At 43.9% G+C, this 13780-nt stretch overlaps 1 protein-coding gene across 15 annotated transcripts in view; it reads right to left on the bottom strand.

Annotated features, from left to right (window-relative positions):
* TTLL4 (tubulin tyrosine ligase like 4) overlaps window positions 1-13780 on the bottom strand; it is a 29369-nt gene that overhangs the window by 8318 nt on the left and 7271 nt on the right. For 13 of the 15 annotated variants that reach the window (XR_014563917.1, XM_083737766.1, XM_083737770.1 and 10 more), the window contains 13 exons: window positions 11138-12605; window positions 9719-9840; window positions 8004-8067; window positions 7522-7646; window positions 6367-6477; window positions 5379-5455; window positions 4739-4933; window positions 3388-3470; window positions 2845-2973; window positions 2018-2140; window positions 1588-1686; window positions 1008-1142; window positions 431-568 (listed from right to left, as the gene is read on the bottom strand). Coding sequence is in view for 14 of the 15 variants with exons in the window: in XM_083737766.1 (XP_083593892.1) it covers window positions 431-568; window positions 1008-1142; window positions 1588-1686; window positions 2018-2140; window positions 2845-2973; window positions 3388-3470; window positions 4739-4933; window positions 5379-5455; window positions 6367-6477; window positions 7522-7646; window positions 8004-8067; window positions 9719-9840; window positions 11138-12531 (2795 nt within the window). In the remaining variant the exon portion in view is untranslated. The remainder of the gene's footprint in view (window positions 1-430; window positions 569-1007; window positions 1143-1587; window positions 1687-2017; window positions 2141-2844; window positions 2974-3387; window positions 3471-4738; window positions 4934-5378; window positions 5456-6366; window positions 6478-7521; window positions 7647-8003; window positions 8068-9718; window positions 9841-11137; window positions 12606-13780) is intronic. The other 2 variants (XM_083737763.1, XM_083737762.1) reach the window with 1 other exon arrangement.

Raw genomic sequence — 13780 nt, 5'->3', positions numbered from 1 at the left:
ATCCCTGACAGCTATTGTGGCTGAACTGAGTTGAGGAGCAATACACAATTCCAGCTACTGAAGCCTAGTATTCCTGGCAATATTTCTGAGATCAATCACCACCACTGCTCAGCTTCCAAAGTTGCACAAGGTATTGCCCGGGTATTTTCAAGCCCATCTTGCAATTACATGGACCAGAAACTTGCTTTGAAAATAACAAAAGCAGAGATTCTTTGGATGCTTAATTCAGTTTCTGTACCAATAGCGTGACTGAATAAAATGCATAGTCTTATATACAGGCTACAGCTACACTTCTGTGCCACAGCCACACATACTATTGGCACAACAACTTTTCATCTCAGTCTTTCCAACTCAGGCCTCCTCACTCCCCAACTGAACAAGAACAATGCAAAAGATGAGATGCCCAGTAAAACTGAGTTTGATCTCTAACCTAGTTGTGGAGCTGCTGGCACTTCCAGAGGGTGAAGCCACATCATCTGTGCTTGGCAACAGAAAACCAGCCAAATTAAGGGCATCTCTGACCATTTGACCCTTGATGCTCACATCCAGAGGAGAGTTTGAATGAAGGCTGCAGAGAGAACAAAACCTTGATTGGACAAGCCCATCTTCATGTCTTTGGCCCTAGCTTTTGGCATTTTAGATAGCTGTTAAGTTTGATTTCCAAAAGAGAGAAAGGAGGAACTCAATCTTCAAGGCAAGACAATCTCTCTCTCTTTTAGTATCCCCTCCCCCACCACACCCACATGCATACACAATACACAGACATACCTACCAATCAGAGACACACTGTGTGATACAGTTCAATGTAAGTGTTGCCTCCTTCACATTAAGAGATGGAAGCCATCAGCACATGAAGTAAGGCATTGGCAAAACAGACTGCATGCATCTGTGCATATAGGCCTAGCATGCATCTGTGGGACAAACTGGAGGTAAAGGGTGTTCTTGAAATTGTAGTGAAATGCACCAAGTCAGAGCTCAAGCTGAAGGGTACACCATGCACAACTTACCTGGGGGAAATATTGACTTCCAGAATCCATGGCTTAAGGTTCTCATCCAGCATGATATCAAACCCAAACAGCTCATGGCAGCAGTAAGGGCGTCTCACATACATCTTCACAAGATTGATTATGTAGGGCTCTGATCTAGAAAATGAAAGATGCGCTAGGTTGTTCCTGAGCAGACAAACTAGCATCTTATGCATCATCTTATGCCTCTTATGCTTCACTCTAGCCAGGCACATGGTACAAGCATGCCACAAAAACAGGGCTTCAGCAATAGCTTCCCCACATGGCTCAGATGAGAGCCTGATGAAGACAGCACATGACCCTTCCTTGCTTCAGGTTATTAAGATCCAAACAAGATACTTTTGGGGCCAAGGAACAATCAACAACCCTCGAGAAACAACACAGTAGGAGAATCTGATTCCAGAAGCACAAATCAGCAAGAAAGAAGCAAAGATGCACACTTGCTCAAAACATCTGCAAACATTGGTACACATCTCTAGCTAATGGATAAGATGACCCGTCAAAAAGAGGTCCTCCTGAAAGCAAAGGGCTGGGGGGAACACAAATAGATCCTGAGACTTACGCAATGATGGTTTTGACAACAATGTCTTTTATCTTCTCCCAGATGGCTTCACTGTCAACTCCTTTCTGGGCTAAATAACTCCAAAGTGCCTTCAGTGCCCTGTGGAGACAGAACAGAGGATACAAGTGCATTAGAGTTGCCCCAGATAGTGTTATTAACTCCTCTCCCCCCATCTCTGAAGGAAAAAGGCAACATGAACTCAGAACCGACCATGTTTTTAATGTCATTTTATATAAACCACTTATGAGACCTTTCTTTTTTGATTAAGTGGTCTATACATTTTGTTTAATAAATGAAAATAAAGTCTCTTTCCTATGGAAACAGTAGGACTACATCTGAGCTACTCAGGACTAGAGAGGTAAGACAACATAAGCCAGTCAAGAACATAACACATACAAAAGGATTCTCGTTCCTGCTCATCAATACTCACCACTTGTGACCCTGACATGCAGTTTCATCTGTGTTAGCCTTGTATTCAATATTCTTCTTGTTGATACTGTAATTAGTCAAGTGCATGTACTTGTTGTTGAGGCTCTTCACAGAGGGGGAATATCTGAGGTGAAGGAAGAACAGAAGTTTACACTAAGTAAGGAGACATCACTCATCAAAATGAAATGGCAAGAAGAGGGAGGAATGCTAGCAGTGTGGGAGCTAAAAGACAGAGGCACACACACCAATCTTTAAGTATCTCCTCTAAGCTCCAGCCTGGTGTGTGTGAGAGAGAATGAGAATGAATGTATGTGATATGACTGGTTTAACAATTCAAATTGTTAATCATCAAGAGTTGCTCTGACTTGAGTTATTCACCAACTTTGCCTAAGCATCCAGATGCTTAGGAATCTGAAGTAATTATAATCTGTCTTATTATTTTAACTTCTGTATGATTTAAAGTGCAGCTGTAATTTTTTTCTTGATTTTCTTGTTTTATCTTTTTGTAAACCTCTTTGAGGTTTTTTTTAACAATCAAGCAGTGTATAAGTTTTATGAAATGAATAAAATAAAATAAATCATTTAATAATTGGCTATTTTAAAAGCACAGACAGCTACACAGTGCAAGCAAATAATTGGTTCTCAATAGTCACTGCTTAAACCAAAAGGATGTGCACAGGCTGTAATACAAATGACACCTGAAACCAATAGTTAGTCTACTCTTTTCAGAAAACATATTTAATCTGCTATTCATGAATCTCAGCTGGTCTTCTGACAAGCAGTCAACCCAACCCTCTTTCTGAGGTTACCAATTCATAGGAAACCTACTTGCAGCTGGCAAAACGAACAAGTCCATCTTTGAACAAGTAAACCCGAAGTGGATCATAGCATGTGACGTAAACATAAATCCTCAAGTCGAACTTGCTTCCACCAATGAGGTAGGGTTTATGTAAGTACCTGCAACAGAAAGACAGGTGAGCATACAGGAACCACATCATAGAGTAGCCCTGAGATTTAGTCTCAAGAAGTTCAGGACATTGTCACCAGTAGAGAGGCTTGATGGAGATGGTTTCTAAGGGGTTTGGGAGACTGCTGATGAAATGCCAGCTTTCTCAACAAATGATACTCCTTGCCACAGCAAAAGGTCTCCTTTAGCCATATTTCTGAACCCATGTCAATATCGTAACAATTCCACAACTGCTCTACTCTTTAGCTGGAAGCAGAAGCAAAACAAACAAACCCCACAGAACAATGTAAAGTTTTACAACAGCAGAAAGCATAATCAGAAACAAGTTGGTTCTTTGATACCTTAAAGTCAATCTTTTGTTAGCAGGGTGGGGAAAGACCGGCAGGGCAGGGGGACTTGCTTACCTTTGCACCAGGAGTGGCCTGCGCTTGGGCAGCTGGCTCCACTTATGGATGACCTGAATGCCGATGCCTCTAGCTGATGCTGGCTAAAGTGAGTGAAAGACAGAGAGCGATGTTCACATTGCATCCATTTGTTGCTATCCTACAATTCAAAGCTGGAACATCCGATTACAGTCTGGGAAGGTGGGGTACATGAAAGGAATTTGTTTTAATACTATCAGTCTTAAGACAAGCCTCCAAAGAAGCAGCCTCACAAAAATCTCAATGTAATTTTAAGTTCAGCAGTATGTTAAAATCAATTACTGTGGCAGCTTTTTCAAAGACTGAGCATGTCAGCAAAGGCTTTTTAAGTCAATAAAAGCTTTGTATATTCACAAGTTGGTGTATAGCAGCTTTGAGTTCCTTGCTGTCACTGACTGATAAGCTAATTCCCTAGAAGTTTCAAAAACACGCCTGGCTGTAGTCATGCAGTACAGTACAGACTATGGCACCTGTCGAGACAGAGAATATCTAGGGTTTTGAAAATACTTTAGTCCTCATTAAAAGGGGGGCGCCTTTCTCTCTCTTTAGGAAATGTTTGAGGCTCCTAGGAACAGAAGGAGGCACCCCCTGCATGTCTCCCAGTCTTCTCTCCTCGTTTACATGTTTAAGGGTGCCTCTTTTCACCTAAAACACCTCAGATTCAATGACATGGCGAAATGCAAATGTGAGGCACTTTTATTCACAACCTTTACGAGGTTGCAAAGAATAAAAACCCAGAATATTTTAAAACAATACACCAGGGAGGATTACACCTGTCCTTCCCAATATCAAGGAAATGAATGAAGAAGAAGATGACAGGTGGGTTTTCAGACTGGTGCAGGTCCTACTTGCAGTAAGAGGCAGACTGACAGCCAAAGGGACTATTGGGCTAAAGCTATGATATAGTCAAGAGGGAACCAGAATTAACAAGTAGAAACTGTCCATCTATGAGAAGAGAATATGCATTGTTGCTTTAGAGGAAGGTGGGGGGTGTAGTTTACATTACCATTAATTATTGTTAACTGCACTTCAGTACCATCTAATTACTTAAGTTCTCTGAGTGGTTTACAGAGATTAAAACCATGAAACGAAATACCTAAAATCTAAAGCAGAATAAAAACCACACAATACAAAAACAGAACAGAGCTCATGCCAAAGGCAGTCTGTCCCAAGTCCTAAAGCCTGATGAAATGCATTAAAAAAAATCAGATGCATCCAAGAAAACCTGAAACTGGCAAGGCAAGGGAAAGAATGTCTATACCATGGCAGAAGACACACAAAGGACACACCCCTATCTCTATACAGGTTGAACCATATCTGTGCCCTCCCTCACCGGCTTCACAATCCATTTCTGTCGGCTCCCACAATCTTCCCAAGCCTTTCTGAGCAGCTTGATATCCTGAGGAAGGATGAAGGACTGGGGCAGAAAGTTGAACTCCTTCTTCCCAAAGCGCAACTGCATTTTGGACACATTTCTCCACAGACGGTCCTTCCGACCAATTTGGAATGAGCCAGGAAAATGATTCAACTGCAGGAGGGAAAGGAAGAGACAAGAAAGGAGTAATGAGGTTTCCTGCTGTATCCGAGCTGGTAAAAAGGCAAGATAAAGGTTCAACAGGGGGGTACCTTCTCCTCCAAATTCAGGGATAGCTGCAAGAACCTAGATTGTCCATACAACCCCCCACCCCAAAAGCCCCTGGGCTGGTACTCCCAACAGGTAGTTCCCATGAAGGAAGCATGCCAGCATTGAAGTTTCTACCATATAGTGTCTTGCAAACCTAGGCTGCCTCCTTCAGAGGCACAGCCATCAAGAGAACATGAAGGGACTAAGGGAAAGAGAACATTGCAGCAGAAAACAGGAAAGTATCAGAAAAAGGCAGAAAAGGCCAGAGTGAAATGCATCTCATGCCCTTTCCCCACACTGTATTATATTCTTTAATATGTCCTTTTGTAGTCATGACCATATCTCATACCTTCTGATGTTCTCTGATAACTCTGAACCCCGGAGATTTCATGTGATGGCCCCAGCAGCCCAGCCAGTCATTGTTTCCTGTGGGCAATAGGGCAGTTCACAGACTATTCTCTGAACATCACATTGATATATATATTCTGTTTATGCTCAAGAACTGCAACAATCTCAGGCATATAAAAAATTTCAGTTTGGAAAATATGAATTGGAAATAATTTTCCTGCCTTATCCATGTTTCCCCTTCCACATGAACCAAGAGTGGCCTCATACGAGCAGCCACAATAAACTGTACACAACTCTAAAAAGATTGTAGCATCAGCATCACAGGGTATACTGCGACATCAAAGCCTATTCAATTACAGGTGAGCAGGCAGGAGATGTCAAATTAAAGCCCCCACAATCCCTATCCATCTAAGTCTCCTCTTATTGGAAGAGTAGGGGGTGAAGGATTGCTGCATTTATTAAACAGCCTACTGGAAAGAGCAGCTACAGCTCTGCATTACAAGACACAGATCATCAGATGTATAAGCAAACTCTACGAGAATTGCTAGGACATGGAATTTTATTCCATGTCTTGAACATTCTTCCCCAGTTTGTAAGTACAGACCATACTGCAGCGCTTGCTGTTCTGCAGTAAACATTAGCACTCTGTGGTCAGTATCCATCTGGACAAGAGCTGCCCAAGGGCATACACATAGGCAGAAGTGCCATGAAGCTTGCCCAAGACTTAAGAGGGAAGCAGTGGAAGAGCCACAATTAGATCTGCAGCTTCATGATTTGCAGCATCTTTCAGAGACCTCCATGCAAGGGAGGTGCATTAGAGTAATCAATTCTATGGGAGCTTTTGTTGCTCTGCTACTGAAGATCTGCGTCTGAAAGTGGGACAGTTCATTTCCAAACATTAGCACTATTCCAAGATAAAGCTGTGAGTCTGGGTGTATTTAAGGCAGGAGGCAACATCACCCACAGACCATTCCCACAATACAACTCACTCTTGCTGATTTTGAAGTGGGACCTGGAGATTGTTGCCTTTACAATGTTGGGAGTCACTGTGCTCATCTTCCATCGTAGCATCTTCCTCTGTTCCCAAGGGAGCTTCTCCACTAGGAAAGAAAGAAATTCTAAGGTTAGAAGGGAAACCCAACCAAGGGAGCATCTCCTTTGGCTGAGGACATCAATTTGTCATGAAGTGATAGAAGGGTAAGATTTTTATTCAATGAATTTCAACAGAATCAGATCACCAAGTGAAAGAAAACCCTTGGCAAGAGCTCTGTCACTTGTCCATAGAACAGCGGTTCCCAAACTGAGAAGCACAACACACCTGAAGGAATGTGCAAAGTTTCTGGGAGGAACAGGATTTTGAGGCAGGTGGGACTTCCCTCCTCTCATCAGTGAATAAATGGATAGGTTGAAAGCCCTCTAACAGAGGGCCAGTCTGATCTGGGAAGAGCTGCTGCCTTGATCTCCATGCTATGCAATGGGACAGGTGGCTAGTCCTGAATTGGGGAGGGGGAAGGCAGAAGTTTAAAAGGCAGATAGCGAAACTAAGCTCAAGAAGTTTGAGGAATTATGCTATCTATAGCAAGAATCATGCTGAGTCGGTCTATGTGTACATCCCAACAGGTTAAGACCAGCTTTAATTCTTCAAAGACCAAAGGTTGTTGTGATGCTGCGATAATGCCTGCTCTCCAATCTGAAAGCACCCAGGCCAGAGCAAAATACGACAAATGGGACCATCTCTGCTACAAGGGAATCTGGATGTCCACTCACCCCATCATAGGGCAGGGCAGGAAAAATACATACTCCACCTATGGTGGGATTAAGATTGAGGGTCAAAGTGAATGCCCATCAAATATTACTGTACCTTCCAGCATCTCAGCTGCTATTTCAGCCATTTCAGTGCTGAACCTCTTTGCTGGTGATCTCAAAATCCTACAGCTCCACAGATATAAATCTAGATTTAAGGTTTTCTCTTCACATCACCTGGAGACCTTAGTAACTCCATTGGAAAGGCTTAAATGACACACTTAAATGACATGACCACATGCATCCATCATCTCCCCACCCTAGAATCCACTCCACCACTATAGTACACTAGGGTTTTCTGGCATTGCCTGTTCAGTGCAATGAATTTGGATCCACCTTACCTCTCTCATCCCGGGTACCAAAATATATTGTGGGAGACACATTGGGGAACAGGCTGCATGTAAGAGCTGGCTTGAGAATTCGTTCTTGGCCCTCTAGTGTAGGCACCAATCCCTCAACGCAATTCCTAGGAAAAGAATACCAGGCACAGTTGGAGAAGTGAGCAGCACAACACTTTCTCTGGGACATCCATTTCCATCATATGCCATTCAGTTTAATTCCTGAGGCTCTTGACCAACACATTGACTGAGAAAGTGAGGTTTGCTTTGGCCAAGAAACACCAACCCAGAATGAAAACTAAGCTGCCTTTCAGCCTGACTGCTTAGAATCTCTGTTTCTCTTTGCAGATGGGCACAGCCAGCAAGTGCAAGCCAAGTGATTTCACCAAGGCAAACAGATCAGGGTCTCCAGGTGGCCATCCCATGGGATTATCCAAGAACAAAAGGATCCAATGCATTACAGACAGAACATTCCTAAAACGAACCTGGATATAATAGCTACAGAACCATTGGGGGATAATCCGGATGAAGAGGAGCCATCCGATTCACCTAAAGAAAAAAGGCAAAAATAGTTTAATGAATGAAAAATCTTGGCTACACTCCATGAACATCCTGAAGAAATTCAACCTCTTTTAGACATTCTCTCAGATAGCTGATCTTAATACACAAGCAACTGTTACGTGACTGGAAGAATGTTTAAATAGCAAACCACCTCTCTTGCCCCTACTCATGAGAGGTGTTTGCGTAATTCCAGAGTTTTCTGAGCAGCAAAGGAGCCGCTTACTGATAAGTGCCCCCCCGTGCAGCTACATTTAAAGGGCACCATAGTTTCTGCACAATGACCTCAAATCAGATCCCGGATCTTGACAATGAGAGGATATCCATTATTTGCCTGCTCTTCCACACAGCCATCAATTTCCTTATTTGTACACCATAATAAAGGACCCCATGGTAAGGTTAGAAGAGGATAGAATATCATTCTCTATGTCACTTCCCGTAAGTTAAAGTTTGCCTTCTATTTACAAAAGGATACCATAAGAGTGTTGAACCACAGTGCAATATACTAAAGCAATAAAATGGTTGAACTAAAACACAGCTGAAAATGTCAGGCTGCTACATCACAATGTTAGCAAGAACTACAGTAATCACCCTAAGTGCAGCTTTCTTCCACACTCTCATGCAAGAAGATTAGGGGTGGGGGACAGAATGGGTCAATAGGGTGAGTAGCATTGTCCCAAACCGTAGCAAGACAGCAACAATTATAATAAATCCACACACAAGTATTTACTGGGTTTGATCAGAACATTCCTAGCACGAATACTGAAGATGAAGTCCTGTAGTTAAGATCTGCTAGCTGAGGGGCAATGGGATTTGACAGAAGCCGTATCATGCCTGCAGAATTCAAGATATGCCACCACCATGACAGATTTTTTGGTGGAACAGCTAAACTGGGGCACAGCTGTAAGCATCACACATATCTGTAGGTTGGGCTCTCCCTTCTCAGACTGAGTAGTAGTAGTAGTAGTAGTAGTAGTAACAACTTATTATTTTATTTATACCCCACCCTTCTCGCTGGGTTGCATAGGATACAGAGGCCCTTCCAGCAGCAGTGAATTAGTGTTGCTCTGCCTCAGTACTGAAAGCTATTACTGCTGTTTATGATCTAGAAATATTGTCAGGCCTTGTACATTCAATGGTAAAATTATCTCACTCTGAACTGTTTCAAGACAGTAGATTTAAAAAGTTTGTCTCTGGGTAACCAGAAAACAATTAACTGAATGCTTGATAAAATGCACCAGTAAAATGTAAATGGAGATCAGACTGTTGCTTTGCCTACAATAGCAGTTCACTAAATATCACTCAAAACAAGTTTTACAAGTGTAGAAAGTGCATAGGCTGAAGGTGCCCACAAGGCAAATTATAGAATTCAAGCTAGCAATTTTATTTGTTGCAATACAGTTCTTTCTCTCTTGATATTACAGAGTAATTTGCAATATATCCATGCCCTAATAGTAAGCATGGACAACTGTAGTAGGAATCGTTTTAGCTTTTTACTAGATTCAAGCTGTGTTTTGAAATGACAGCAATTAGTATATTTGTATTAACAGAATAATCAGTGTATGAAAACCCTTCTCTGTTTTATGTGTGGTGAGTAGGCTTGTTTGTACTTTGAAGAGAGGAAATAAATGTGACTGCTGACCTTCCCCATCCTCCTCTTCGCCCTCCTCATCCTGACTGCAGGCATCTTCCAAGCCGTCCGGGAGCTCTTCCTCTACATCTTCCACCTCTGCTTGGTCCAGCAGGGGGAGGTTGACTGCAGCTCTACAACACAAAGGGTTACAGCCCTAAAGTGAAGCTCTGTAACTCCTCTCAGTTAGCAAAGCAAAAAGATCTCTACACCCAACAACAGACCAGGAGATCACAGACAAGGCAAGATATCCCAAATAACATTAACCCATGTTAGTGATAGAAGTGGTGTGGAGAGAAAGGGAGGAATAGTTCAAGTGGCAAATTTTGGACTTGACTTGTGGCACACTTGTCAAAACAATGGGCTACCAGTGGAAAAGCAGAATTGCCATCTGATTTGAGAGACGTTTGGGAGACAGTGAAGGCTGCAAAACCATCCAAGGCGTATCGAACACCGATTGATGACCAAGCTTAAATATGCTTACATCATAGGAACACTTTGCTACTGAGTTCTTTAGCATATTCTACTATATCAAACACAGTCCTTATCATAAGAAAAGGGTGATTAACCTCCAGATGCAGTTGGACTCCCACACCCATCAGCCCCAGTCAGCTAGGCCTGAGCGACATATAAATACTGGTCCAGGGCCAGTATGAGGAGCAGACCACAAAGTCAGCTTCACTCAGCGGTATATCGCTGGTGAAACTGCCATCGCTCCTGAGTCCCTCTGCTAGTAACGCTTGCTGGAGGAAGTCAAGACTCTTGACTCCTTCCAGCAGGCGCTGCCAGCAGAGGGACTCAGGAGGAGCAGCGGTTTCACCAGTGATACACTGCTGAGTGAAACCGCCATCCCACTCTGCCCTCATATTGTGCAGAGGGAGAAACAAGCTTCATTGGCAAGGCGTCAATACAACTTTTTCCTCCCTCTTCATCTTTGAACTTCTCAGCTGAGGCACGTGTGGCTGCCACTCTGCTCAGCTGAGCAGTTAAAGGATCCCCCCAGCCCGGTGCTGGCTCCCACACAAGTGGGGGGGGCACTGCTGGGGATTGGGAGCCTTCCTGCGCCCCAGCTGAGCTATGCAAACAAGCTGTGTTGTCCTAGCCCACTAGGCACTAGGGTGAAACCGCCTCAGTTTCCACAGTGAGAGATGCGGCAGTTTCACCTGGGATCTCACTGGCTGAGGCCAATGCAGCTTGTTTTTTCAACAATACAGTATATTACCAGACTGCGATGTTTGGCTGATGATATACCGCACTGTTGAAAAGCTGATTTCGCCCAGCCCGACAGACAGCATGGTCAATGATTCAGGGATTGTGGGAAGTGTAATCCAGCAACACTTGGAGGGCTACAGGTTGGCAATTATTGCCACAAAGAGTACTGAAAGGGAAACACTAACCCACCCCAACAGACATATTTGCCAGAGTACTTACTCGGTCTCTTTCACAGTAACAGGGTTCCCCCATTTTGTATCCGTGCCTAACTGAAGAGAGGAAATTTTTGTCTCTACCTCAGAGACTGTAGTCCGTGGGGACAGCTCTGTTTTTACCACTTGTTCTCCAGCGTTTACAGAGGTGTGGTTGACAGTCTGACTCAAGGCGCAGTGGTTGGAAGGTTCAGGATTTGAGGCTAAGAAACGAACATCGATGCGTTTAGTGCAGACATCGGCAGCTTCTGTGACCATAAGGCTCTGGTGGCGGCTACCAGGCTCCAGATTTGGGGAGGTGGCAGCTGGTACGTCCTTTGGGGTGATCTGTGCTACTATGTGTGGCTTCCATCGATTGAAAAGACTGGAGTGGAAGTTTGCATTCATAAGGCAAGAGCTGTCAATGCGGTGACCAAATTCGTTGTAGGTGCTAACCTTCCGGATCCCATTTGCAGTCAGCTTCCGCATAGCTTCTGTCAACCGCACATCTTGCTCTTTCAGGTTCTGAGACCTGTTCTCACCATCTTCGAGTCGCCAGGAGGGCCGTTCCACTTTGAGAACCACGCCATTGTGAATGGCCGAGCGAGGAGATTTGGCACTGGGTTGCTCAAGAGTTATGCCACTGTTTTTCCCAAGCTTTCTTTCAAGGTTCGCAGGAGCGCCATCTCCATTTCCACCAGAGTGGGTCCAAGAGAAGCCAATAGGTCTTGACAAGCCTTTTAGCTTCTTATTTTCTGGTGGCAGCGGTTGGTGGTACTGCTGCTGCAAAGGCACTTTTGCACTAGTTGGCCGAAGGAAAGAGTTATTGTTTAGCACTGGCCTGTATGAATTGGAGTTTTGCTTCCCTGAGCTTAGGGGGAACCCCTTTGACACTGGATTGGAGCAGTCAGCAGCAGTATTCGGCATAAAGAATGGGTCTATGGCGGAGGATGTCATGGTGTTGTTGAGAACAGAGCGATAGGCAGGGAGCGGAGCACAAAAAGGTTTCTTCTCCAAAGAAGTTGGCTGCAAACAGATGGACTCAAGCCTCCGATAAGGCTTGTGTCTGAAGTAAGAACGTCGGTAGAGCAAGGTGCTTCCGAGGAAGTTTGGGAGAGCGTGGGGCAAAGGTGGAGGTGAAGTCAGGAATGCTGTATCACTACATAATGACTCTGGGTACAAGAGGCGGGGACGCTGGGAAGAAATCCCTGAGTGGACCGATTGGAGGTCCTGAAAATTGGTCACATGCTTCTGTTCCAGCTGCCAAATGGGCTTCACCTGCTGCTTAGCAAGGTACCAGGCCTTACTCTCGTGAAGCTTTGTTGTGAGTGGCGGCACCGTCAGCCCTGGTGCAATGCCCACCTGGAACTGGTTTCCCCTCTTGAGGCCAAGGCTATAGGCTTCTGGCCCTACAGAGGCCATGTAGAGCCATCCCACACTCTCAGTGAGTACAGCTGGTGAACCGGAGTCAGAGCGGCATCTTCACCATGACCAGCCTGAAAGAAACAAACATGTGAACTTTACAAGGCCCAAAGGAAGCACTCCAGTAAATCTCTGTTGTCGTTGGTAAGATGACTAATGAAAGACAGTGCCATCAAGGCTGAGAAAAAGACCAGATTACAGCATACAAAGGACATATATTATTATTTTTCAGAAGACATCTGAAGGCAGCCCTGTATAGGGAAATTTTTAATGTTTGATGTTTTACTTTATGTGTGTGTTGCTGGAAGCCACCCAGAGTGGCTGGGGCAACCCGGTCAGATGGGGCGGCATATTATATTATTATTATTATTATTATTATTATTAAACCACCAGGAAGGCTTGTGCTACAGGGAAGAACAGCCAGAAAAGGGCTTTTTCTCCTGCGCAAGGGGATGGCAGGGGAATGAGGTTAACAACATAAACACTTGTTTATAATGCAAATAAGCTAGCAATAGTTGCTCAGTATTCCTGCTTGCACCTTTGTGTTTCTTATTCTCATGCAGGATTCTTCCATCCACCAGTTCTTTTACATCTTATACCACAGAAAGCCTAGAACCAAGAACAGAACTAGACATAACAGCAGAACTTTGTTTATTAAACCTAGCTCCAGCACTATAGGTTCTTCACTTGGTTACCCAGCCAGGCAACAAATCCTTCTGGAGCTGTTGCGGAAGAGCTTGGGAATGGAAGTCCCAAGGTTCAGAGTTTGGTTCCCAAAAAGGAGAAGGAGCAGATAATTCAGTCATTTTTCTAAGCAATTTTGTCCTCCACACATCTTGCCAGAATACAGAGCAAGTAGTTGGAACAAGAGCACACACATAGTTTGAAAAATAAGCATGTCTACAAAATCAAGCTACTTTTTGCAGAGGATGACATGGGGTGCTGATAAGCGGCAAGGTGACATTTTGATAGCCAAAGGGGTATTGAACCAGTGATAAACTTCATGCTAGAAAGCATTCCTGAAAATATTCAGACCTAGTGTTGGGGGTGTTTGCTAACCTATGTTCTGAGGTTAAATGGATTACTTTGCCCTTGCCCTTTTCATTACATAGTGTGTGTGTGTGTGTGTGTGTGTGTGTGTGTGTGTGTATATATTAATAATAATATTGGGAATCAGCTTTCCTACCCAAAGAAAATCTGACATTTAAATTGCTATGTTCCTACTGGAGGCTGGCTGTTTCTTCACAGC

Source organism: Podarcis gaigeae (genome assembly GCF_964106915.1).
Source record: "Podarcis gaigeae genome assembly, chromosome: 1".
NCBI lineage: Eukaryota > Metazoa > Chordata > Lepidosauria > Squamata > Lacertidae > Podarcis > Podarcis gaigeae.
This window is presented reverse-complemented; position numbering and strand designations above follow the sequence as displayed.